This window comes from Clarias gariepinus, chromosome 9, assembly GCF_024256425.1.
Source record: "Clarias gariepinus isolate MV-2021 ecotype Netherlands chromosome 9, CGAR_prim_01v2, whole genome shotgun sequence".
NCBI lineage: Eukaryota > Metazoa > Chordata > Actinopteri > Siluriformes > Clariidae > Clarias > Clarias gariepinus.
This window is the reverse complement of record NC_071108.1, coordinates 23843095-23870302: the sequence shown is the minus strand read 5'-3', so window position 1 is coordinate 23870302 and position 27208 is coordinate 23843095. Positions and strand designations below refer to the sequence as shown.

At 36.7% G+C, this 27208-nt stretch overlaps 1 protein-coding gene across 1 annotated transcript in view; it reads right to left on the bottom strand.

Moving 5' to 3' along the window:
• Positions 1-27208, bottom strand: part of ralgps1 (Ral GEF with PH domain and SH3 binding motif 1) — a 120215-nt gene that overhangs the window by 63797 nt on the left and 29210 nt on the right. The window contains exons 5-7 of the mRNA XM_053503553.1: positions 22564-22647; positions 8422-8511; positions 4523-4615 (exon numbers count right to left, since the gene is read on the bottom strand). Coding sequence (XP_053359528.1) covers positions 4523-4615; positions 8422-8511; positions 22564-22647 — 267 coding nt within the window. The remainder of the gene's footprint in view (positions 1-4522; positions 4616-8421; positions 8512-22563; positions 22648-27208) is intronic.

The following is a 27208-nucleotide window of genomic DNA, read 5'->3' as shown; positions in this document are numbered from 1 at the left end:
ACTGTGGTGTATGGCACACCACATAAATAAATACATACATCACACTTTTTGGGATTGAAGTCTAAGCAGAGACTAGTCCAAGTCAAAGGAAAGTTGCATTTTTGTTTCCTCCACCAGTGACTGAATCCCCTTGAATTTGAAGATCGACACCAGCTATGTGGTCACTGGTTTGGCATTAATAATCTCATGTAAGAAGCTTGGAAATCCCACATTCAAACTTTCTTAGTCTAGTCAGACCCGGACACTGTAGCCTAGATACCCTGCTAGTCCCTAAACATCACAGGAGCATGATCACATATGGGAGCCTTTTTCCAGGTTGCTTTAGGCAGAAAAAATTTATGCACTCCAGTTCCTAGAAGGAACCTTCCCCCACTACTAATGGGGCTTGCATGGCATGCTCCTGAAGAACAGGGGGCTGAAGAGGACGTGGGGGGTGGGTTCCCCATTTTGAACCATTGCTCATCTGGCAGTTAATCCTGATAATGATTATGTCAGATTACAAACTCCAGTTTTACCAAAAATACCAAGTCCAGGTTTGTAGTTGCACTAACAAAAGCAGTAAGAAATCTCAGGATTCAGAGCCCAATGCATCATCTATACTAGGCCTCCAGTTGCCACTTGGACAGAGAATTTATTGAGTGGTAGACCACACAGTTAAAAAAAACAAGAGTCTCTAATCAGCACATTTCACATTTAGAAGAAGGACAGCAGGTTCCATTCAATTTCAGATTTAAAAAACTTGAAAAAGTTATATGCAATGAGTCTATTTTAGATCAGTTCCCTACTGGTGAGCGATAGTAATCACAGATGCCTGCCATAGTGCATAGGGACGCAGACATTGTTTCAACAGTCAAATATATCAACCTACATGACAGCACTAAGTCAGATCACTCTCTTGGCTTTCCACATACATTCACCCTACAGATCATTAGCCTCAATTTCCATGGATTCTACAAGATGTTGGACAAAATTGAGATCTAAAAAATTTAAGATTGCAGTTTATGTTGACATAATCACACAATTCCTCTTGATCTTTCAGGTGCACATTTATGCTGTGAATCACTCATTCAAAGTATTCTATTGGATTAAAATCTGGTGACTGGGAAGGCCAATGAAGAACAAAATACATTATCATGTTTAAGAAACCAGTTGGAGATGACCTTTGCATCGTGACATGGTACAATAGCCATTAAAATAACAGTCGCCATTAAAATATTGATTATTTATGGCCATGAAAGGATGCACATGGCCAGGAACAATACGTAACAGGTTCATGTTCAAAAGTTAGTACCCCCTCGATTAATTCTGCATGTTTTGTGGAAAAACATATTAACCACCTATTCATAGTGGGTGACTTAGTGGATGACTTAGTATTAGCCAAATACAACCTCAGACCAACAAAACATATAACAAAAATGCCAAAAAAGAAAAAAAATACATGCTGGCAATACTATCTACCTCCTTATAGCTTCCAGAGGATTTAAGAAGGTATGTTGCAGCCAGGTGTTGCTAATCATCAGTCCTTGATTAACTGATTACCAACAGGTGTGCAGACCTCTATAAAAGCAGAAGATTTGGCATTTTGCTGGTCTGGAGCATTCAGGTGTGTGTTAACACAATGCCAAGAGGGAAAGACATCAGCAGTGGTCTTAAAGAAGCAATTATTTCTGCTTCCCGCACATCAATCTGGAAAGCGTTATAAAAACATTTCCAAACAATTTGGAGCTCAACATTCTTATTCACAAGTGGACTGTGTTCAAGACAGTTGCCAGTATTCCCAGGAGTGGACGTCCTAGCACATTCACCCCAAGGTCAGCCCATGCAATGCTCAAAGAAATAAAAAAAAGACCTTACAGGCTTCACTGAGCATGTTAAATATTAAACTTCATGATAGCACAATCAGAAGAAGACTGAACAAGTATGGTTTGTTTGGAAGGGTTGCCAAAGAAAGCCTCTTCTGTCAAAAACAAAACAAAACATGGAAGCGTGACTAAAGAAATCACAAGTCTTCTGGAACAATGTCCAACAATCCCTCCACCTAAAGTGGAGTTGTTCTGCCTGGGGGAAAATCAAACAGCATTTTAGAAACGCCTCATGCCTATTGTGAAGCATGGTGGTAGAGGGGTGTTGGACTTGTTTTGCACCACAGGACCCGCAGCCATAGATCAACCATGAACTCTTTATATCAGAGTGTTCTAGAGGCAAATGTGAGGCAATGAACAGGAAAATGATCTAAAGCACACCAGTAACAGCTAAAAAAGATTGAAGGTGACCTCGACCCAAATAAAATGCTGTGTTGGGACCTTAAGGGAGTTGTGCATATGCGAATTCCCCAAAACCTCAATGAACTGAAGCAAAAGAATAATACAGTAGGAAAAAATTCTTTTACAATAATGCGAGACATTTATAAAGTCTGACAGAAAATGATTACTTTTTACTATCACCATTACACCACCCCTACCAGCATGTATTGTTGACATAATGCAGGTTAGGTACATGAAATCTAGATGTTGCCATCAATTTCTGACCCTAACATCTGTGTGCTTTAGCAAAAATTGAGATTCATTAGACTGTGCTTACTGCAACCTCAACTCAAGTTAAGTAGGCTTTAATTGTCATTTTAACCATATACAGTTCAGTACACAATGAAACAAAATGTTCCTCCAGGACCAAGGTGCTGCATACAACATAAATGAATAAAAACTAACTAAGAAACCTAATTAGCTGACTAGCTGGAAAAAAACAGATAAACATTATGAATTAACAGAAACTATCTACATATCTATGTAAGTCCTATACAGAAAAAGACAACAAAGTGCACATGCAAATGTGCAAACAAGAGCGACAACAACAACAGCTTTCTGTTCCTGGCTGACAGAAGTAGAATCTGCCATGGTCTTTTGCTGTTGTGGCTTATCTATTCAACATGCATTTTGAGATGTTTTTCTGCTCATCGCAACTGTACATGAGGTTATTAGTAGCCTTTTTCAGCTTGAGCCAGTCTGGCCTTTTTTTGTCATCTCTTATTAACCAGATGTTTCCATCTGCAGAACTGCAACTCACTGAAAGTTGTTTACCCATCAAAAGTTTGAACACTGTCTAATTCCATGGTCTTTCCTGATGTTTTTTTCTTCCAAAATTATAAGCCAATGCTGGAGACATTCAAAGAATGCAATAATCTCATTTAAACAGTTGATATTATTAGTTGAGATACATCTGCCACTAATGCTCTGGAAAGCCTTCCAAATGACTCTGCTGTAAATTGATGTTTTCTAAGGTTGAGAACTTCTCCTCTGCAGCAGAGGTACGTTTTGGTCTTGCTTTCCTGGGATGGTCTTCATGAGGGCCAGTTTCATAATGGTGTTTAATGGGTCTAGCAAATGCATTTGACAATACTATTACTGTTATTCCAGAACAGCTGACCTTCTTGTCTTAAAAGAGCAACTAACCGTTGTTATTTAGTTATCTAATGCCATATGTTTTATTTCATAGGTTTGAAAAAATCCACTTTTCTTCAAGAATTTTGAAAGTATATCCAAAATTGTGTTCAAAATTGGACTTTTGTGCAAACTTTTGACTTTTATACAAAAAAGAGGAAATACAAACTTTTTGAAACTAAGTCATCAAACTGTCTGATATTTTCTATTCTCAAGATAGTCAGTGAATATTTTTAATATATCGTATGGTGCAAGTTCAATAAATATTGTTTATTTTCTGTATACCCCATTCTACCCTGTATTGGTCTATTTATTCATTATCAGATAGAGCAAGCTGTTTTAAGGATGGAGAATTGTAGTGGGGGGTGTTACTGTGAGTCAGAAGAAAATGGCTCACAAAACAGGTAGGAGACCAGGAAGGTTAAATCCAGCAATGATTCCAGGAGATGAACAGTCATAAAACTCCAATCATGCAATCAAAATCATGGAACTCGGTTTCCTTCTTTCTCATCTTAAACATTAACCAAAGCTAATGATACATTTGTGCATGTTTTTATGTGTTGCACTGATGCCACATGATTGGTTTCTTAGATTAGTACATGAATAAATGGGTGCACAGGTGTTCCTAATTATGCATTTGGATAAGGGCAGCATTTCCCTTTTGTTACAACCCTTAAAGTAGCTTGAAGATCACAGCATTTTTCTCTTAAGGACCATCTCTCTATGCAAAATGTGTATCTGAAATAGTTGTCTAATTGTATCTTTTTGCTTGTAACTAAAAGAGCAAAGGGGATAAAAAAAAAATTGCATGCAGTTCTGAGGCTTTAAAAACAAAAGCTTTACAAGTTTTTAAAATTTCGTACAATAGAAGCAATTTACTGTAGCATGTCAACAATTACCTGTAGACATACTATAAACTTTATGCTATATTTCTTTTTGATTGTTTCCTTATAAAGGTCTACCTCATAAAAAGGGGTTTTTAGGGATACTACCATATTTATTTTTTAACAGTCAGTCAAAAAGCTTAGATGAGTATAAAGGAATCACAGTAATCAAATACATAAACAAAAAGTTTGTGTTCCTACTGTCCAAGTCTTGCTCAATCTGAAGATAGGTGCGCTCTGTAAGGCCGACACCACAGACACAAGAGAGTGCAGGTTATTCAGCTCCAACAGCTTCTGCAGGGACACCAAGAAAACAAACAATCAGACAATTCAAAATTCTTTGAATTACTATTTAAATCAAAGACAATCTCAAATGCAATACACTGCCGTTTCAAATACTGAAAGTTTTTTTTTTTTACTTAAGTAAAATATATATGAACATTATGGGCCATATTCAGAGTTGGTGACTTCAAAAGTTTAAAAAGTTCTTCAAGAGTTCAAAAGTTATGCCAAGTTACACATTACGAGACCGATTAAAATTTCTTCTGTATGATGAAATCTAAAAATTTAACACATATATTTTTACCCATGAATCGTCTTATCATTTTAAATTCTTATTATTCTCATTATCGTATAAATTAGCACTTGGTCAAGGACATCCTATGGATTTGCCTATTATTTTAAGATAAATGTTGTGATAGAACTTAAAGTCAAAACATAGCTAAATTAAGATCATTGTTTCTGTGGGATGTGGGCAGTTATAGTATGTTGTGCTTCTAATTTGTCATTTTAAATGAATTAATAAAGTAATGTGTTCTTTTCCAAAAACAGCAACTATGTTACCTTATTAAATCATTTTTAACTCCACTAGGACCATCATTGCTGGTCCCAAGCCCATGAGAAAGTGGAAGGGTTGGGAGTAGGGGTAACAACTTCATCCTGATAAAACGCTTCTGCTATAGAAACATTAAGTGACTGCATTACCATCGCTGCTTGACATCAAATGACAACATAGAGCAAATTTTAGACCAGATGACTACCTACTCTGTGCAAAGTCTTGGCTTTAACTTAAAAGACCTGCTCGCCCAGCAGTGGTTGCTATGCCCATTTTACATTAGCAAGCTCAAGCATCTTAATATTGTCAGTTCCAATTGGACCTCCAATACTTCTTCCAATCATGCACAGATTCAGTCGACTCAAAGACTAATAGACCAAATTTCAAGAGATAATAATAACAAGCCGAGGGAGCTGATGCAAAAGAAAGGAACTGCAATGCTGACCACCAGGCAAATGATGTTGCCAATGAGGCAAGTGCAAACGAATTGAACACAAGTAAAACATAGCCCAAGAAGCCACCAAGCAAAAAGACACCAAGATGCTTTATCAAATAATTTACGAACTGATTAGATCACCCAGTGGTCAGGGCATTCCCATCAGAGACAAAAAAAATGGAAAACCTTAAACAAGCTGTCCATGAACATTTACATGACGAGTGGGCTAGGATCTGAAGCAGACAATTGTGTACGTGGCATATCTTCATCCTCTGGACCATCACTGAACAAACCACCAAACAGCTCTAAATTAACAACATTCATCAAGATATTGTCCATGCTTATGGCATCCCAGCCTGATTCAACAATCTTTTCACCACCTTAATTAAGGGGAAAGCTGCTGTATCTGGACTGACAATGGTGTCACAGACTATTTCCAATTTGAGACTGCCATTTGATAAGGATGCATATTATTGTTGTTCCTCTTCCTGCTCATGATGGACTTTGTTATGCCCTGGGCCCTGGATCAGAATGTCATGTGGCAAGATGTATACCAACTTGCTGATCTCGATATTGCAGATGACATTGCCTTAGAAGAACCCAGTGAAGCATAAATGACTCAATGACGGTGCTTGAGCATGAAGCCTCAAAAACTGGCTTACGGATCAACGCCATTAAGCAGTGAAAGCAGAAGCAAGGCCATCCCAAACTCACGTGGTGATGCACCTTCATCAAGAACTTACGAGCGATTGGTCTTTCATGGGACGAGGCCAAACTTGCCGGTGCCCATTGTGGCCCATTGCGCTGGAGATCACATCAAATACAAAACAATCACTTCTTCTGTTGGGTATAATTATTATATAGAAATCCTACAAAATTTCAGAAAGTTGGTAAAAATCTTGGACTTAATGGTGAATGAATAAAAGCAGTTTCAATAATAAGTTAACAAAGCAATCATCTCCTCCGCTTATACCGAAATTATATGCAATTTATAATATCCTCCTTTAGAAAATCAATCCTCAAGATGAGCAACATAACTGTTTTAAAGTCCTATTTCCTCCACTGCACTTTATTTAAAGTATATGCAATACATGTAATGCACCTCTCCAAACTTTTCATAGACTCACTATTAATTAACAGAAGAATATCTTATGTGTATGTCTCACATAACTGTCTGAATAGTCCTTAATTTTGTAGTTCCTCCTGCAATTTGAGTACTGATATGGCCCATATCCTTATATCCAAAGGCGTCAGGTTAAATAAAGTAGACTTTTGATGCCCCCCCCCGCAAAACCAAAAACTCATTTTAAATATTTTTTTATGTGTACGCGTGCACACATTTTATTGTTTTTTTTATGCTCTTTTCAACTAAACAATGAAAAAAATCTAAAATATGTATTGTTTGAAAAGACATTTCACACACTACACTTATAAAGTATGTACCGTACATACTGTATGTAGAACTTTAACATAAACCCTGATTCAGACTTGCATAGTAGTGGTTGGTCTGCATTGAAAGAAGAAAGTTTTTAATGCGGTCTCTTCAAAACAAACTACAGTAACAGCAGAGATCTATCACTCACACCCTCTTATTCTTGCGACTCACTTGCACACAAATTATGTCATGCTTTTGCTATTTCCCACATTTACACAGCAGGTCTTTCTGAACAGCTTTTGATGAAAAAAAAATCTTAGGTTTGCTCATCTGTTTTGGCCATTAGAATAATTGTTATCATGGTCCTCTCAAGCTCTCTGGAGTATGCCTGGAGGCAGCAGGGGAAGGAGGTTAATGCAAAAACTGCATATGCTTGCCTAGCCATCTTGTGCTCTTAAATGGAAAATAAAAAAGGGAAAAAATAATAATTTGCGCTCATGTTTAAAATATACATGTTGGTTTAATAAATCTAAATTCAATTTACTACCAGGCGTTATTCAGAACAACAAAAACTTGACAGCTGTTATTTGTGCCACGTGGAGTCTTAAAGACAGTGTTTTATGACTAACCAGCTAAATAGAAACACAACATAGAAGGATTTCATGTATTGCTTATGTGTGTGTGTGTCCCTAATTTAATAAATGAGACAATGAAGGAAAAATGACAAAAGCTAATGCGAAAGTTGTTACAGTTTTAAAGTATATTTTGTACTCAGGTGAAGTACATCCAATATAAGTTAGAGTTATTCTTACAAACTATTGCAAAATCTATAATAATAATAATAATAATAGTAATAATAAAGCATTTTGGAGTCAGAAATAGCTTGCCATCTCCCAGACTCCTTATGAGAAAGTTTAGAGAGCTCAGCCTCGGTCCTTATGTTTACTGTGCTCAAGTGCTTAACAAGAAGCCCATTAATCCTGTGGCCATACACGTCAGGCACAAACGGTCTCAGCTCACAGGAAGACTGGTTCAAAGATTCAAAGATTCAAGATTTAAAGAACTTTATTAATCCCAGAGGGAAATTGCTCAATTTCAACTAACCCTGGTTAGCCATAGTAGACAACCTAGATGATTTAATCTGTTTTCAGTTGTAATTTTTTTTTTCATTACATTTTGTCAAGCATTAGCAGAAGTAGAAAAAACAAGCAATATGTTACAAAGTAAAACAAGAAAACAATGCATGCGCTATTTCAAACTGTTAACTGTGCTTTTGCTGTTGATGGAGCCCCAGTGTCTCTCATTCACTGTGAACCTTTTCTCCTGGTTCCTTTCCAGACAGGGGTTAAGCCCATGGGAAATGATATAGAAAGTAAATGCTCAAACAAAACTAGGTCCTGACCTTATAAAAATGTAGTTAAAAAGATGATGTAACAACAACAACCATATCACACCTTAGCAATTTTGATGAAGTGGCCCAAAATTTCGGCACGAATCTTCAGAGTCTGTGCTGTCAAGATCTCTCTCACCACCCAGAAACTAACCTGAAAAAAGACAGAAATCTCAAATCAAATGTGAAATCTTAAAAAATATGATGCAATCATAAGCATCTCAAATTTTATTTCCATTTAATCAATATTCCCCTGTAACTATACTCAAAACAGCTGTGCGCCCATGAGAAGAAAAAAACTGTTAATGGAATTGGAAAAAGGCTGTAATTTATTTGGAAGCAAAAATTTTGCTTTGCAACTATGGTTCATGGTCATGTGGTCTGATGAGTCCAGGTTGACTCTATTTCAGAGTGACAAGTGCATGAAGGCAAGAAGGAAAGCGCATGCAGTCATGCACTCTTCATGCATACTGTCCACTGTCTCTGGAGGTGTTATGATCTGGGGTTGCTTCAGAGGGTCGGGTCAAGATTCAGCAATGTCGGTCACCCGACTACCTGAATGTACTGAATGACCAGGTTATCACATCAGCGGATTTTTTGCTTCATTGATACTGTAGCAAAGGCCTATTCCAAGGAAACAATGGCAACATTCATTAGGCCCAAAGACTGTAAAGCAAAAGGAGTGAATGCAAAAAAAATTTAAACACCAAGGTGGAATCTATAAAACTCTATCCAACTCTCTCGCACACTGTGAAAAAACTGTGAACAAAGAAAGAAATAGTAAGTCACAAAACCCTGGTTAGCCATAGTAGACATCATAGATGATTTATTCTGTTTTCAGTTGTAATTTTTTTTTTTTTTTATTACATTTTGTCAAGCATTAGCAGAAGTAGAAAAAACAAGCAATATGTTACAAAGGAAAACAATGCATGCGCTATTTCAAACTGTTAACTGTGCTTTTGCTGTTGATGGAGCCCCAGTGTCTCTCATTCACTGTGAACCTTTTCTCCTAAAGCTATTTCCCAGTCCTCTTAAAAACAACACACCACAGAACAGTGGGAGATTTTTAAGAGCAAGTAGGATGTATGTTACAGTTCCCCAAAGGGAAAAGCATTGTAAATCTGGAATGGCATCTTAAATAGTTATTATATGCCATTATTTGACCAGAATACAATCTTTCATACACATGCTAGAAAGGAGACACACAGAAAATGCAGAATTCTCATGGTTTATGTAAAAAAACATAAATGTACTTTTATAAAACGTCTTTCTTCCAGCAAGAATCTGGTAGATTTTATTAAATGAACTTAGGATACACTTATTGTTGCTTCACATTATGTGGCTTTAGATGAACAAAAATGCCACAAAGTTGTTTTGTGATAGAGTATACAGCCTTCTGAATAATCTCCAGTGACATTTTAGTTTTGATAAGCAGCAAACTTTGGTGCATGCTGACATCTGCAAGGATTGGGTCAAAAGACATTTATTTACTCATTTAGCTTTCATGTGCAGTAACTGCTTTATCCTTGCCAGTGTCACTGAAGATCTGGATCAGTGGGGATCTCAGAATCACTGGGGGGCCAATCAACATTATAGCACAATGCACGCGCACAGACAGGTTGAGACACACAAACAGACACACACTAATGCACACACACACACATACATACACACATATACATACACACATATACATACACACATATATATCAAGTTCAAGTAGGCTTTATTGTCATTACAACCATATACAGTTAGTACACAGTGAAAGGAAACAACGTTCCTCCAGGACGAAGGTGCTATATATATATATATATATATATATATATATATATATGTATACACACTCACAAACACACACTCACTCGCACACTCACTCGCACTCACTCGCACTCACTCACTCACACACACTCACTCACTCACACTCACTCACACACACTCACTCACACACACTTACTCACACTCACTCACACACACACACTCACTCACACACTCACACACACACTCACACTCACACACACACTCACACACACACTCACACACACACTCACACACACATACACACTCACAAACACACACTCACACACACACACTCACACACACACACTCACACACACACACACACACACACACACACACACTCACACACACACACTCACACACACACACACACACACACTCACACACACACACTCACACACACACACTCACACACACACACTCACACACACACACTCACACACACTCACACACTCACACACCTATACTGGTTTTTGTGGTTTATAAGGTCTTTAAAGGCCAAACCAGTAGGGTGGTGGTTTAAGGGGACCCACCTTTCCCAATGCTTTACAGAGATGAGAATACTATCAAAAAATTTCTTTTGTTCTGCAGAAAAAGAATCTCACTCAGGATTTCCTATACACACAACAGAACTCAAAATATGATAACATGATATTTAAGTGGTACATAAGGACTTCCCCGCCCACTCCTAAAAGTACCCGCCCCTGTGAAAATTGGGGTTTACTAGGTCCTACTGATTTATGACGCCTTGCAGTTTACAACACACAGAAAAAGTAAATTTGCTGGTTTATAGGAACAAATGTGTTTTACTGGCACATTATAGTAAACAACACACAAACATGACAATACTGTGCATTGCCAGGACCAAGGTGATTTGAAAGAACCGTTTTGCAAATACAACACACAATAAAAGATCTTACAGTACTACAGGGACAAATGTGTTTTATTGGAACATATCCAAATGCAACACACAAAATTGACAACAATGCATTGCCAGGATAAACACAAGTACTATTATATTAAATTTTTATTATAATATTGAAATAATAATATTGAAAAACTTTTTTTTAGTTCAAGCATGCCAAGTGAAGAAACAGACATCCATCATGTACAACTATGTACTTTCATAGGCATCTTAATCCATTGAACCATTCAAAACAATCTAAATAAAATAAGGCATAGCTATATATATAATCAATAAAACATAAGATGAAACCTAAACCAGTTATTCAAAATAAAATGTTAAAGCAGAATTTAAGAACAACTGTAGAATTTAAAAACAATCTACTGCATATGTAAATGAAAAACAAAATAAGTGGACAAAAAAATCTCAAAGAAATAACGTACTTGCTTGTGTATCACTTATTTTGGGCTTTCCTTTTCAAGCAAAGACCTCCATTTCTTACAAAGTCTAACACTGCTGGCATTCAGACAAAGTGCCGAGTTTCCCTTTAGTTATATGTGCTTTTAAAAGTTTCATCACAGTTGTAAAAAAATCTCAGCATTGGACCAATACACTCTTCAACTTATTCATGGGTTCCCAATCTTTGTCCTGGACTCATTACCTGTACATAAGAATACTTACTTTATTAAGCCTGAATTTTGTGGGAGGTTCATGTACTTACATTGCTGGCTATATTCCAATGTAAAATCTCAGGTACCTTGAGAAACTTCAGGAGGTGTTTCAGTGGGCATCTTCTGAATACCTGCAAGACATAAGCAATGCACTGATAAGAAACCTCAACAGTTCTTAAGCACATACCCAAAATTCTAATTATATGGCCAGCAAACATCTGAAGAAAATACAATATGTAAAACAACCTATATTGATCACTGCTACTCTGAATTCTAAAAAAAGAACATTCTACGAACAGTGATGCATGGTGGTGGAAATGTAAGGTCTGGGGCTTCTTTTTGCTGGGCCGAAAATAGGCCAAAGTGGGGCCCAAAATGAGTGGTGCAACAAGTCAAGCCAAGTCATTTTACAGCCAAGTGATACTATTTATCCTTTCCTGATTTTTCTGTATTTCCATCATGTTTATTCTACGTAAAGCTGCTTTATAACTACTACTTTATGACAATTGAGAAAAGCTATATACGGTTAAAACCAGATATTTACATGCACTTGAAAAATTAATCAATAATACTAAATAAAAAAAAACCTTTTGTTCCTTTACTGTCAAACATTAAATCAAAGTAAAACAGGAAAACTTTTGTACCCTTATTTTTTTCAGTAAAGAAAGAACTGTTTTTTTTTTTCTGAAAGTGTATGTAAATATCTGGTTTCAACAAGGTTTCATTGACTTAAGTTGAACAAGTAGTTCAAGTGTACATTCTCAAGTTTTATAAAAGGTAATTTTATGCATATTAGTGTCAATATAAAAAAAACATTTTACCTATAATCTCCCTGAATTGTACATCTGCATAATAGGAACTTCCCCATGTACTGCAACACTATACATACAGCATATGCCTTAAAATATTGCCACTACAGTATGGACATCACATATTTAATGGAAATTATAAAAACACTTTATAGAACCTGACCATATACAGTTTAACCACTTAACAACTTGCTTGATTACAAATTTAAAGCTGTGTAATACAGAGGAAAAGTATATTTAAAGGAAAGAAATAACTAAATTCGTCCTAAATATAGCATCTCTAATTTCAACAATATTCTAGTCATGCACTAATTAATAAATGTAAACATTTCAACTATATAAAACATTTAGTCTATAGGTAATTATTCCCTAAATACAATTATGGGTTAAAAATTAACAGATATACATAAAGATGAGTCCATACCTACATGATTAGAGGCACCAGCAGCAATGTTATCTTCAGCATCAGGTCCACTGGCTTCACACTGTCACAATCTCACCTTAAAGTAAAAGTGACATGAGAAATGTCAAAATGTGTTTAACATGCACACATCATCAAACATGGACTAAAATGACTGCAGAGTTTCTGTTAAAATTTGCTGAGGCCCAGGGTAAAATCATGAAGAGCAGTACTGTCCCTTTCCTGAAAACTTGCAGCATTTTTTACACATCGCCAGCATGTCTATGATTAAAAACAATCATTCTTGCAAGTGTTGCTTTGGCAAGATCAATGTAGACCTGAGATGATGTTTCTTTGAGTTTCCCAAACGCCATATTTGCAGTCTTCTCAAGGAACTGATGAAGACACTGTACATCTTGGGTGAATGATAGTGTTAATGGTTTGTTAAATTTGGCCTCAATCAGTGTAACTAAGGCAGTATGTGAAATCAACTCTCTGAAGTATAGAGCTTTTTAAAGGCATCTGTTGATGTTCTGTATGTCTTTATGGACCCTTGCTCTGTGCACTGGTGTGCAGTCATGTTGGAACTGGTGTGAGGTTGTTTTTCAGGGGTTTCAGCCCTTTATTTCCAGTGAAAAACTCTGAATGCTCAAGCATAGCAAGACATTTTAGACAATTTCATCCTTTCAACTTTTTGGGGACCGGTTAGGGATGTCCCCTGCCTGTTCCTGATTGTGTGAAGCTGCTTTGGGACAATGACAATTGTTAAAGGCGCTATTTAAATAAAATTTAATTTAATTGTTCCAACATGACTGCACACGAGTGCACAAAGCAAGGTCCATAAAGACATGGATGAGCACGTTTGGTGTGGAAGAACTTGACTGTCAAAAGTCACTGTACTCGTAAGGAAAAAAAAAAGTGTCACTTACATCAACTTCTTGGATGCCTTTTTATCTGATGTATCCTGTTGTTCTGGTGTCGGTGAATTCTTCAATGATGTCATCTAAAAACAGTTGTAAAGGTTTAAAATATTTACAGGCATAAAGCAAGCAAACATTTTTTTCCATGCCATTTCATGTGATCAGTCGACTTAGCAATCTTATTTCGTTACTACCTTTTACACAGAAGTGGCTATACTCCTGTATAGGCAGACTGTATATACAGACTTAAATATTTTATTTATCAATTAACTTACATCAGTCAATTAACTTACATCAGTCAATTAACTTACATCAGTCAATTAACTTACATCATAGACATGCTTAATCTTGGCTATCGCTATTCAGCTTACAGTTTAAGCTGCAATTGTGTTTTTATATATAAATTTTAAATTAAAATTTTGCATTTCCTTGGCCCAAAGAATCATCTCCCACCCCATGTCCCTGTTAAAAACAAGTGTCCTCATAAACAAGGTTTTTGAAAAACTAACAACACACTGAGATTCTTCAGTCAGATCAAACACTGTGAACATGTTCTGAGGATGTCCTAATAAAACAGTGTTCTCTTAAAACTGGTTTCAGTCATACACAATTTTATAAACACTAATACAGTACACTGTCCCAATAATAACTAGTGTCCTCATAGACAAGGGTTTTGTAAAACTCACAACACACAGATTCTTCAGTCAGGACATACTCTTAGAACATGTTCAGGGGGATGTCCTTATAAAACAGATTTATGTCTTACACAACTTTATCAACACTACAAAACACTTTCCCAATAATAATTCGACTGTTTTAAGAGTTCTGCAATGTTTTTTTTTTTTTTTTACTCCAATTTAGGTGTTTATGACAGTATTCTTTCAGTATTCACACTTTCCTCAGATGGTGATATGGTTGTTTACACAGCGTGTAGAGTTATTGATATGAGGTGTACGCTGGTCAGTTTCTGTGACTCTACACAAGGCCTTTCTAATTGGTTGTATGTTGCTAAGTATCAAGTCATAACATTCTACCCCTGCTTTGTTCCACATTGTACATGTTTGGCACCACAATGCGGTGTTAACCCTGCAAAGCGGTGTGGATCCTGCTACAGAGCAGTGTTTTAGAACAACAGGTAAAATGCGATGATAATCCCACTCCTTAATTTCAAGTGTGAAACACTCCTTTACATGAAGTTAAAAGTAGGGTTTAGAAAGATGATAACCCGGGGTTAGGCACAGTGTGGAACGGTGTATACAAACACATTCACACAGTATTAAAACCTATACTGACAATGTGTTGTTCCAGTTTTAATAAAAAAGGTCAAATACTGTAAATAATGTCTAACAAATCCATCTAAATATTTAAATACCTGTTCAAGTCCTTGTGTTAATAAGTAAAAGCTCAGCTCCTCTTTAACCAACGACTCTTTGACAGGATAAACCTGAAAATATTAAGAATAGAAAACATCCAGGTATTAGACTTATAGCTCAATAGGTAAAGACTACAGGTAATCATTTTTCTGAATCATGTAATTCTCAATATTACCTTCTCCTCACCGTTCTTCTCAATATAATTCTGCTTCTCTGAGGACAATTGGGCCATACCAAGGGTAACCTGAAATTCAGGAAAAAGAAAAATATTCTACTACAGGCAAAGGGTTTGAATATTAAATTCTACTTCAGCTCTGACTTCTGACTGAGATGTGGTGTTTAATTCATGGGTAGAATGCTGAACAAAACAATTATCAGGTTATATGCAGCTACAGAAATGTAAAACACTGCACTAAATGTGTACGTCAACACAGTTCTCACAAACACGACTTTACTTAAATGCAGAATAACTAATTTACCTCGTCTGTTTCTACGGTCAGTTCTTCACAGGCAGCACTGTCTGATGGCAACTCGCTTATCGGGCACTAAGAAATAAAATTTCACATTCAGAAACACTTTTACTAAGAGAAAAAAAAAAAACTTATCCAGCAGAATATCAAACAATGTATACAAAAGATAAAGTCAAAGTTTGCATATTCAGAAAATAAAAACGCTACAATGTCCACACTGTGCACAGATATAATAAACAGTGCACACATTTGTAAGAGTAACTGTAATCGTAAGAATAACACTTTACTCTTTTCTACATCACCTTTTTGGATGCCTTTTTATCTGCTGTATCTTTTTGTTCTGAAGGTGGTGAATTCTTAGACGATGTCATCTAAAAAAAGTTTTGAAGGTTTTAAATATTTACGGGCATAAAGCAAGCAAACAAAAATATTTTTATGCTATTTCATGTAATCAGTCGACTCAGGCTATACTACTGTATATGCAAACTTAAATATTGAATTTATCAAAAGTCAGTTAACTTACATTACAGACATGCTAAATATTGGATATCGCTATTTAGCTCACAGTTTGAGCTGCAATTGTGTTTCTCCATGTGCCAATGTTTACGCAATGAATGCTAAACATGTTGCATGCGAACAGGCACATCAGCACTGTTTTAGACCTGATACCAATTTATAAACGCTAATACAGAACACTGTCCCAAAAACTAGCGTCCTTATGGACTATCCCTAATAACACAGTGAGCATGATTCCATAGACAAAAGATGCAAAAAAAAAAAACTTTGAAGGGAAAAATTAGCATCCTGCTCCTGAACTTATAGCAACATACTGTAAGACACATTCTCTGGCAGAAACCAGATGTTAAGTGTGTTAAACTGCTTAAAGCATTTAATATACACCAATCCTTTAAAATAATGCACAAAATTACTAACATCTACATACCTTGCATCGCCATGGCCACGTAGAATCGCCGTAATTGTATGTGATCTCTTCACCAGGACAGATGCTTCTTATGGCAAATAAACAAAGATGAGAGTTACCATCCACACGGATGGTCTTCATTCTGCAGTTTGGTTTTATATGGTCATCATTCACCAGTCTCCCAAGGGAGCCATCATCCAGGGCTGCATCAACACTGAACAAATGACAGTGAATCTCTTAATGATACATTACTATTACAATAATACATACTTCTTATTCTAAATAGACACAACAACTGAGAATATCAGCACCAAATGCTTCTCATCGAATATTATATTATTTGAAAAGATGATCATTGAATATTTAATGGTCAATGGTCTTTAAGAAAATAAAACTGGGCCCATATTTACTAAGCATCTCAGAATCACTCATAGGAATCAAAGTTTATTTAGGACTAAAGACAGTCTCACCTCAGAGAAGGACATATAGGTTATTTATAAAGCTTTCTATTCTTACTTTCGGCAAGGAGTAAGACTGTGACAAGGAAAGTGTGAGACGTCACTTTTTACGACACTGAGAGCCGCAAAGTAGTCTGCACATTATAGGAGGTGTTGTAGAGTGTACAAAGTTTTAAACGGTGAAAAAGTGAAATGCTAAAATCAGCGGCAGTTATGTGAAGGCTTTATGCACATAAACAAAACCTATAGATGCGTGACTCGCTGCATGACGTTATTCTAATCACTCTGCTCTAATCACAACTGATTAAAGCCCCTATAATAGAGCTGTCTAGGTCAGTCATAATCTGATCAACATGACTTCAAATAAAACGAGAGGATGAGAGTGTTTTGCTTGTGGCGAAGGGAGTAAAATGTAAAGAAATAATTGAAGTAATATTCTGTCCTACTCTTACCTCTAAAGATAAAAAGTCAATGGATGCAATATGTAAAAGCATCAGAGTAACCAGTCAGTTTGTCACACGTACCCCTGAGGAGTGAGAAACATGGGGATACGCCATGTTAATGAAACGATGAAGTGCTGCTCATAACAAGGAAACAAGAAAACAGTTCACTTAAATAATTTAATACAAGATTAAATGTATATATAATATAATTATTTTAATATGTGCCATGGATTATGCATTCATGCTGCATGGTGGGGAAATGTGCATGATCTGTGAAGTTTAATTTATTATTTCGGACTGCTGGAATTAGTAACCAGAGAAAAAGTTTTACTCCCCCCACCCCCATTTTTGTCTAAACATGCCCGTTATGAGCTCTGTGCTCTGCTAAACCATCTCTCCTCTTCATGTGTTTCTGCCTCAACACCCCTTCCTCACTATTCCCAACCAGTTAGGACACCTCAGGCGCTCTCCAACATTTTGGTGAAGATGGGAATGATTTCCTATTTTAAGAATCTTGATGAATAGCTCTTACCCCTCCCCACTCATGAAAATAAGGCCAAAATAGCGTCATTCTGAAGTTTTTGGCCATTTAGGAATTGCAGTAGGAGCGATTTCCGACTCTGAGACGCTTGGTGAACATGAGCCCTGATCATTAGTGCTAAATAACCATGCAAATAACTTCCACATCTCCCCCACGTATATAATATTTGTACATACCAAAGGAATTAGCCGTTGAATCGAAATTCATACATGAACACTTTGAGGGCATCATGATATATTCTTTGCCTCCGCTCACATTCTTCTCTGCTTATGAGATCCCCTCTGTACTCCAATAGGAAATCTCCCTTATCAAAGTCAGTACAACTAAATACACCTCTCCCTAAATAAGAGGAGTACAGCATGTCATGTACCTGAGACATTAATCATTAAACAATCCCACCTGAACACGTAACACTTACCTTTAAACTCATTTATAAACCGAGCTTCCAGACCATCTTGATCTTTCTTCTTAAGGCTGAAGTGTGTGGCCTCCTCCAGTGGACTGGGCTTCCTCCTCCTCCTCATCATCATCATGTTTTAATCAGACTGTTTCACAGAGGAAAACCTCCTTTATACCACTTCATTTATGGTCAACTTCATATTAATCTGTGTTTATTTATAATATGTGTTAATTTATATGTTTATCTTAACCAGAACGCTGTACTGTGAGTCCCCCCTCACCCCCCTCACCCCTCCTCCCCCAAACAAAGACTGTAGTCATGACGACGCGCTACCGTGACGTCACAGGCGCGTGTCACACGCTCAATTTATATATTAAATATAATAAAACAGCTTAAAACTAACTGACCAAAAGTTAAATTAATATTTTAAACACTTATATGTATCCGCGCGCGCCTTTAACAGCGCACGCGACACTTTCTGGCGCCGTTTAACTTACTAAACAAACCAAACTAACTCACGTGCAGTAATTAAGCCGATTAAACGGCGTTATAACTCACCTTTCATATGGCAGCGGCTTCCGACACCGATGTCCTCTTCCTCTTCCAAACTCGATATTAATTCGTCGTGTATTATATTACTTTACAAACTCCGTGGATTAAAACCCCGCTGTATTAAATCACCTGCAGCTGTGTCTTAAAGGAAGTCCCGCCTCTTAGCGAGGCCTTATATGTGCACGGTCCTTCTAAGGTCCCGCCCCTTAGCGGAAGCGCTTCTCCTGCTACTGCTGGCCAATCACCGACGAGGATTCTTGTAGCCAGCCAATCAGAGACCGGGAAAACTTACACTTGTGTATATATGCAAATTCTTAATGACGTAGGTGCAGTTCCGCGACCGGTCTACAGGGGCGCATGGAGGGGTTAGAGAACACACAGTGTGTGGTATTTTTTCAGGTTTATGTGGTCTATACGGACATGGGGCCAAAAACGGTACAGAATTGATCCCTAGACTGAGATAATGACTGCTACAAGGTCGGATTTATAAGGACATGGCCCCTGTCCTCATAAACGGAAATGTCCCCTTAATGCTGGTGCGTATTCAGGTCAAAAGTCCTCTTAAACCACAAAAACCAACACACTCACACACTCACACACTCACACACTCACACACTCACACACTCACACACTCACACACACTCTCCTAGGGGAAATTAAACAAAGCCAATCCATTTAGTGGGGTTTGGAAACTGGGAGGAAGTCCACACAGAGACAGAGAGAAAAAACAGACAGTAACTTGAGCTCAGAATTGAAAGGGGGGGGTCGTAGAACTGCAAGTCAGCAATGCTATCAGGTCCACAGAACGTTATTGCACTAACAGTAAAAGTGAGTAATTGAAAGTCTTTGGATGTGTTATAATTATTGGTGCCTTACAAGCAGTCTGATGAGGAAGGGGAGTGTAAGCCAATTAAAAAAAGCAAAGTAAGATAAAGCAATGAGAAAAAAAAGGAATAAAAAAAAATTGGAATGTAAGGATACAATAATGATTTGGGTCACGTTACTGGCTTTACGATTTTTTTTTTAGAATATTTTGAATCACAAACAATGCAAAACAATATGATTTTTGTTTGTACAAACCCAAAGACATCATTGGTTACGAACCAATATGTTTAATGTTGTAATCAATAAAATGGACATGAATACAAAAAATAAACTAATAAATACATGAATTTTCCCCAAAATTTAACTGAATAAACAGTCCCAAGTTAGAGCATGATGGTCGACTGATGCTCCAGAACAGCATCCAAGGCATAATTTTAAACATAGAGCTCCAAAGTCTGTGAAAATGCCACAATGTATCACAGTAGTTTTGAAAATAGCTATAAAATAAAAAAGCATAAAAAGCATAAATGACTTCGGCACTAAGCCAATTAAAGTAGTCATCTTATGCTATTTATATAGCATTAGTGGAAGTTCCTGTCGTTGATGGGTAAAGAGTTTTAAGAAATAGTTAAAGGTTAAAGCTAAAAGTAAGCTGATCAAGCTATAATGTAATCAGTGATATTATTTCAGGTTGAAACCAGTGTATGTGTCTGTATTTTTGTACGGTTAAGTAGCTAAGTTGTATTTCTTTCATCGTCAGCCAAATACACTCCCTGTTCGATACTCGGAGAGTGAATCATAGATGAGAAATTTAAAAGTGGATTAAAACGACTAAATCATGTTTAAAATCACTTGCACAACTTCAGCGCTGTTATTTCAATAGTGAAAATTTTAACTAATCCCAGTAAAAAATATTCATATAGGATTTAATCATAATATATTTTTTTAATAACCATTGGTGCAGGTATTTATTTACATTGAGTAATTAGCTTATTAATAGCTTATTTTAAAGTAGATTATTAAATCTGGTACATAACTATTCATAACATCACTTTTACTAAAAGTTTAAATTTTACTGCTTAATGTGTTCAGTTTGGGTATTTTACACGCCCTCACCTCGGACTGCTGCAAATATGTTGGCTCTAATGGCCTGTGTTTTATCTCATAGTGGCGCCGCTTCACATTATTGCATTACTGCTTTTTATTAGTTTATTAGTTTCGGAACTGGTTTTAAAACTTCCCGCAAGGAGAATAAACATCAATTGATCTTTGAAGGTTTAGTTTTCATAGTGTACTTTTTGGAGTAGGCTATGCTGTGTCGCTTGACGGGTATAGCCCCAGCGAGGAAAAATTATATATATATTTGTCCAAAAAAGCACTATGATGTGGCACATACAGTAACTGCACATTATGTCACTTCTACTTAACATTTTGATTTCATTTATGATGCAGATTTAGCTGCAGGCAAATTTTCATCAAATTCTGTCCAGCCAGTTTTACATGATGCTGTGACAAAACAGGCTGGACAGACATACAGACAGATTTTTTGTTCTGAGACAGGTTTTGGGCCCTCCAATGTATGAAATGTAAAGATATTAAAGAGTGGGTTCTGACCTACTGTATGTACAGAGAAAACCTTTAAATCTTTCATTTATATAGTTTCAAGTTTCAAGTTTTATTGTCATATACAGATAACAATGAGGCATCATTACCGTAATGAAATTCTTAGACCTGGGTTCCCCAACTTTACAGATATCAATAATTTGACATAACAGCAAATCACTAACTGTGAATTTATTCCTTTCATGAGCTCACCAAGGAGACAAATGAAGAGTCATACAGAAGGGAGACTAAGCCTACAGAACGGCTACAACCAAGCAGATCATCCAAATAAAACACTGGGTAGCAGAATGCCATCTCCAAGTGTAGCTCTTGTGCATAAGGCAGCATAAAAGCTACTGAAGGAAGTGTGTGTGTGTGTGTGTGTGTGTGTGTGTGTGTGTGTGTGTGTGTGTGTGTGTGTGTGTGTGTGTGTGTGTAAGGGGGGGGGGGGGGGGGGGCTACTGAGTTTGTTGCATGTGACAGAAATGTTTTCCTCTCACACACGAGGACCCCTGATACTCACTGAAATTTTAACCCAACCCTGGAGGCATTCTAGTCGTGCAACAAGACTCAGATCCTGAAACACTGATAACATGTCCATGCAAGGTGTAAAGTGAGCCTTTGTTTGTAATCTGCCTTACTGTGGTCTGGCATGTGTGATATTGATGCTACATGTCTAAGCCTTGGTTCCTCACTTATTATTCCCAAGTCTTATTTGTAGACAGCTTCAAAATTATATGCTGAATGCTGTATTTTAGTATATATTTTTTTTTACTTTTTTAAAAGTGTCTTTTAATTATTGACACTCTGCTTTTAGAGTTTTGTACAACCTTCGCGTTGCAAACACTGCAGCACCAACTCTCGTCTTACAGTATAAGGGTTGAGGATATCGTAAAATACCAAGTGAGGAACCTGACACACTACACAACACAGACTCTCTCTGGATCCTTCCAGATCCTCAGTCCTCTTGCTGACCTCACACGTTTTTAATAAAGTTAGGTTCAGGAGAATAGAACAGTCATGTCAAAAAACTTGGTTTTGTGCTCGCAAAACCATTTTGCATGGACTTGGGATGTGGATGCATTTGGAAACAGATTAATTAAGACCCCCTATTCTCACCTGATTGAACCTCCGAGTGAAGGCCACCACATTGGGTGCAAGGTTGTGCTTTTCCTTCTTATTCCATCCACAGCTGGCCAACTCCTGAAACACATTTTAAACCACAAAACAATATTGAATCCCTTTAGGTCACTGATTAATAGGAACCCTAGTATTATGTACATGGTATACACAGAAGTAATATCTTAGTCAAGAATGAATTGCTATCTTATATTAATACAGTATATGTTTGAAGAACACAATCAGTTTTTACTCTTACATTTAACACCCATCATGTGCGTTACACTACAGGTTATGCTTTTTATCATTTTATGCACCCAAGGTTTCAGTAAAAATTGTGTTAAAGTGTTGCGATTTACATGCAAGGCTGAATCCCTCTCTAAACCCTGATCAAGATTGTACACCCTACATAGCATACTAGTTTTCCATTTAACCCCTTAAGACCGGTCATACAAGAGCTCGGCAAGAATGTATCTTGTTTTGTTTTTTACTGTACATGCTGTAATGATGTCATACATCAATGCAATCTTGACACCCTCCAAGATATTGTTTAACCACCAAGATAATGGTATAAAAATGTTCATTATAAAGACTAAGCTGAGAGGAAGGCACAAATATACACAACACATGAACATGGGCAATCTGGAGCGGATTAGCAGCCCGACAAATCATCCTTCTACTCAGGAGGTATGACCAACCAAGCATCTCGAGCCATGTGCTTTCTTTTGTAAGCGTCCACACGTGTGTACGCTGCAGTTTATGTGAGGATACCTTCATACATGCAAAAGTGTCTGTGTACGTGTGTGTGTCTAAGTGAGTGAGTGAGAGTAAGAGAGAGAGAGCGAGTGAGCACAAGACTACAGGGATAAAGAGTGCAAAGAATAAAGCGCTAAACTGGTAAAATTATTGTCCTCTGTTTTTTTGGTTAAGATGCAAATGGGATCACTGGCGCTCCCACCAATCTGAAAGGGTTAAGGCTGTTTGGGATTTAACCCCAGAACCCGAAGGTTAACAAATTTTATATTTAAAAATGGAATAAATGATAATATAAACAATAACTTGTAAGAATTACATCATTACCGTCCACCACCTCCAGTGTTTATGCTCCTTATTTTAAGAACATACATAAGTACCTGTAAGAATTTAAAGCTACTTTCACTCCTGCGGGTCTCCGGTCAATGCTATGCTTGTTTATAATAAATGGTGTTCGTGGAACTGTTGTATAAAAGCAATTAATCTTGAGGTCATGCTGTTGCAGAAAATATCAGTACGGCCATGAAATCACAGCCGTGCTGATATTCAGTACAACAGCACAACCTCTCGCTTTTGATTAGTATTGCGATTCTGTATTGCACACCACCTGCAGGATTATAAAGAAACAGCAAAATTTTACCACCTTAAATGCAAACGGATATAAATAAGAAAAACTGAACAAACAAAAAATACACAAAAGAACTTTGATGACTAGATAATATGGAGTCCTTCTTTAAATTGCACTATATGATTTACATATAACAGGTACTGATCTTGATAATGAATCATAAATGTGTTCATATTAGTGCTCTGTAATGAATATCTAGGCTCCCAGCGCTCTTGAATTCTTGTTTGGCATGATTACAAATCAGGAAAACACACAACTTATTTCCTGCCTGACCATTTCTGTATCTACTGGGTCGATTCCATACCGGCCTCATTACAAATTTCTGTGAAACCATTTGCTCTGATCTGTATTTTAAAAAATGCCATAAAGTCCCAGCTTTATGGGGTATTTTATAGTTCAAAGCCCCATGATAGATTCTCAGGTTCACATAAAAAAAAAAAAAAAAAAAAAAAGTATGGAACAGCTTAGCTGGTACAATTTTCCAGCAGGCCTTCAGGCAACACAGTAAAAATAAAGATGGAATTATTCACAAGTGTTTAAACCATGGTTTTCTGGAAGGTGAAATTTCCATATGTTTTAATAGTGTTGCATTTTAATCCTCATTGGCAAAAAATATTAAAATGACCATTTTAGACCACCCAAGTTGATTCGTGATTTGCACTCCAAACACAGTCAGATGAATGTGTACAATTAAGTACAAAGAGTAAAATGAAGCCCGGATCGTCTTCTCTGTTATATAAAGTGAACAAAACTTATGCTTCATCAAATCGTGAGTGAACACCGATCATAGCAGATCACAATAAACAATGTACTATAACAGCAGTGCAAATATGTCGTATAGTTAGAAAACCTGCTTAAATAATTATCTAATACCTCTCCTGGGCTGTAAGATAAGGTGGGAAGGGTAAAAGACATACCTATTTAAAATAAATATCCTGTAATGTGGAGAGAATTCTGACTGAAGTAGCCCTCCAGTGGACTATAAGCTGCGGTGCTTCGACAGCCATTTTAAAGCCACTTGCACTAAATTTAAACTAAAGCAAAAATAAAGAAAATAATTTGATAAAATCATGAAGTGCATTCCGACTATGTTAGTAGTACGTCACATATGCTGTGTTGACTTTTTTTTGGAATACTGATAATAAAATATTCTGGAAATCTAGTGTGTGAGAAAGGAGTCAGTTTGTAGCATTATCAAGTGATACTACAAGAAAATTAATAATTTAATAGATAATGAAATGGCATTCATTTTTTTTATATAAAGCAGTGCAAATGAATTGCAGATTAGAAAATCATGACACAGTGACTCATTTTTAAACTTGCAGATAAACATAGGAGGGATGGATTAGTAAATGAGGATACTCTAAAGGAGGAAAATATGTATATGTCAGTATTATTTTTATTATTGTTGTTGTTATTATTATTGCTGGATGATGGCCTAGTGGTTAACACTGTCACTTCCCCCCACCAGGGCAGGGGATTCAAAAACTCTAACACTGTGTGTGGGGAGTGCAAGGCCCCCCCATGGTTGATGGGTTTCCTCCAGGTATTTCGGTTTCCTCCTACAGTTCAAAGACTTTTTTTCTTAAATTGTCCACACGGTATTATTGCAGGTAATTTAAATATTTTTCCACAATCCAGGGTGTACCCTGCCATGTGCCCCAAGTTCACGGAGATAGACTCCAGGCCACCCACACCCAACACATAATAAGCAGTATAGGTAATGGAATAATAATACATTTTATTTATAAAGCACTTAACATTTGCGGACAAATCTCAAAAGTGCTACATATGTAGCTACGCAAAAAATCAGCAAAAAAAAAAAGCAAGAATAAAAAGTAACATGCCCCCAATTAATAAGTATTTAACTGTTAAAATAATAATAATAATAATAATAATAATAATAATAATTTTAATAATAAATAATAATAATCTAGTAGTAATTTGGAACAGAATAAAGCAAGGTCCACCATTCATGACTTCATGACAGCTGTCTCAACATCTCAAGAACAGAATAGGTGTTTTTTCAGTGAAGTGAGAATTAGAGCAATAATAATACTACTCAACATTAAACAGCACCAAAAGAAACTGCATGGAAAAAGAGTGAATGTAGAAATGAGAGCTTGGGGATTTTACATTACCACAATGATGATATACTCACAGGAACATGATTACTGTTGCAGAAATCAGAAATAAATCTTACCAAACTGCTTGTGGACAAGATAATGCGCTTCACGTTACTGACCATAAAACATGCTGCATAAATCTACTGCATCCTCTTTGATATGTTCCCAACAGTGGTGTAAGTCGAGACACATGGCAACCAAGGACCGCTGGAAAATAGGTCAACCATTTGCACATCATTCTTTAATGACACTACTATTACTCAGACTCACACTTATCTAAACACTGGATTAAGATTAAAACTTCCATGCACAGTCTCACTCAGTTATTTTAAATATAAGACAATGTACCATGCCTGTTCCTTACAGGCAATGACACAAAATCCAGTGACAGAAAAGCTGACAAAGGCCATAATGACAAGCTTGAGATAGAAAAGGAAAACAAAATAATGGGGTGCAGGATTTTTTTTGTCAAACCTGACAACACGTGGTGGGGAAACAAACCATGTGCCAAGTACAGAACACTTTAGCATGACATCATGAGTGTCTGGAGCACTTGGACGTCGTTACTGCTATTAATTCTGACCCTCAACAAGAAAAAAAACCTGATTGTTTCCATCCGCATCTCATTAAACCGATTAATATAGTTTATAGAAAAGTTTAGAAGAGAAACATCTTTGGGATACTGGGATGTGTACAAGCTGGCAGTGCACAGCATGAGTAAGTCTGTCCCAGACGCACATCTGCAACATCTGTAGAACCTCTACAGTGAGAGTACAAGGGTTCACAAGGGCAAAGCATGGCTTATTATTGCTGGGCTACAAAATAATTGTTAGTATTGTTTTTAACATGCTAACAGCCATACTATAATAAAAAAAAAAAAATCATATTTTATTCACTTTGTACATGAAAAATACTTAAGCTTATGTTCTACTATAAATTCTATAGATGACAAGCTAGAGCATGTCAACTGAAAAACTGTTGCTTTGTCATCTTTCTTCAAATAAACTATTTTCTGTGGTAAGACGTTAAGAAGCACTGGGTTCTAGTGTGTAATAAATAATGTAATAAGTTGACAGTCTTTAGATGATGTCAGTGTCCTCACCATCTGGTACTACAGGAAAATTAATGCAATGTCTAA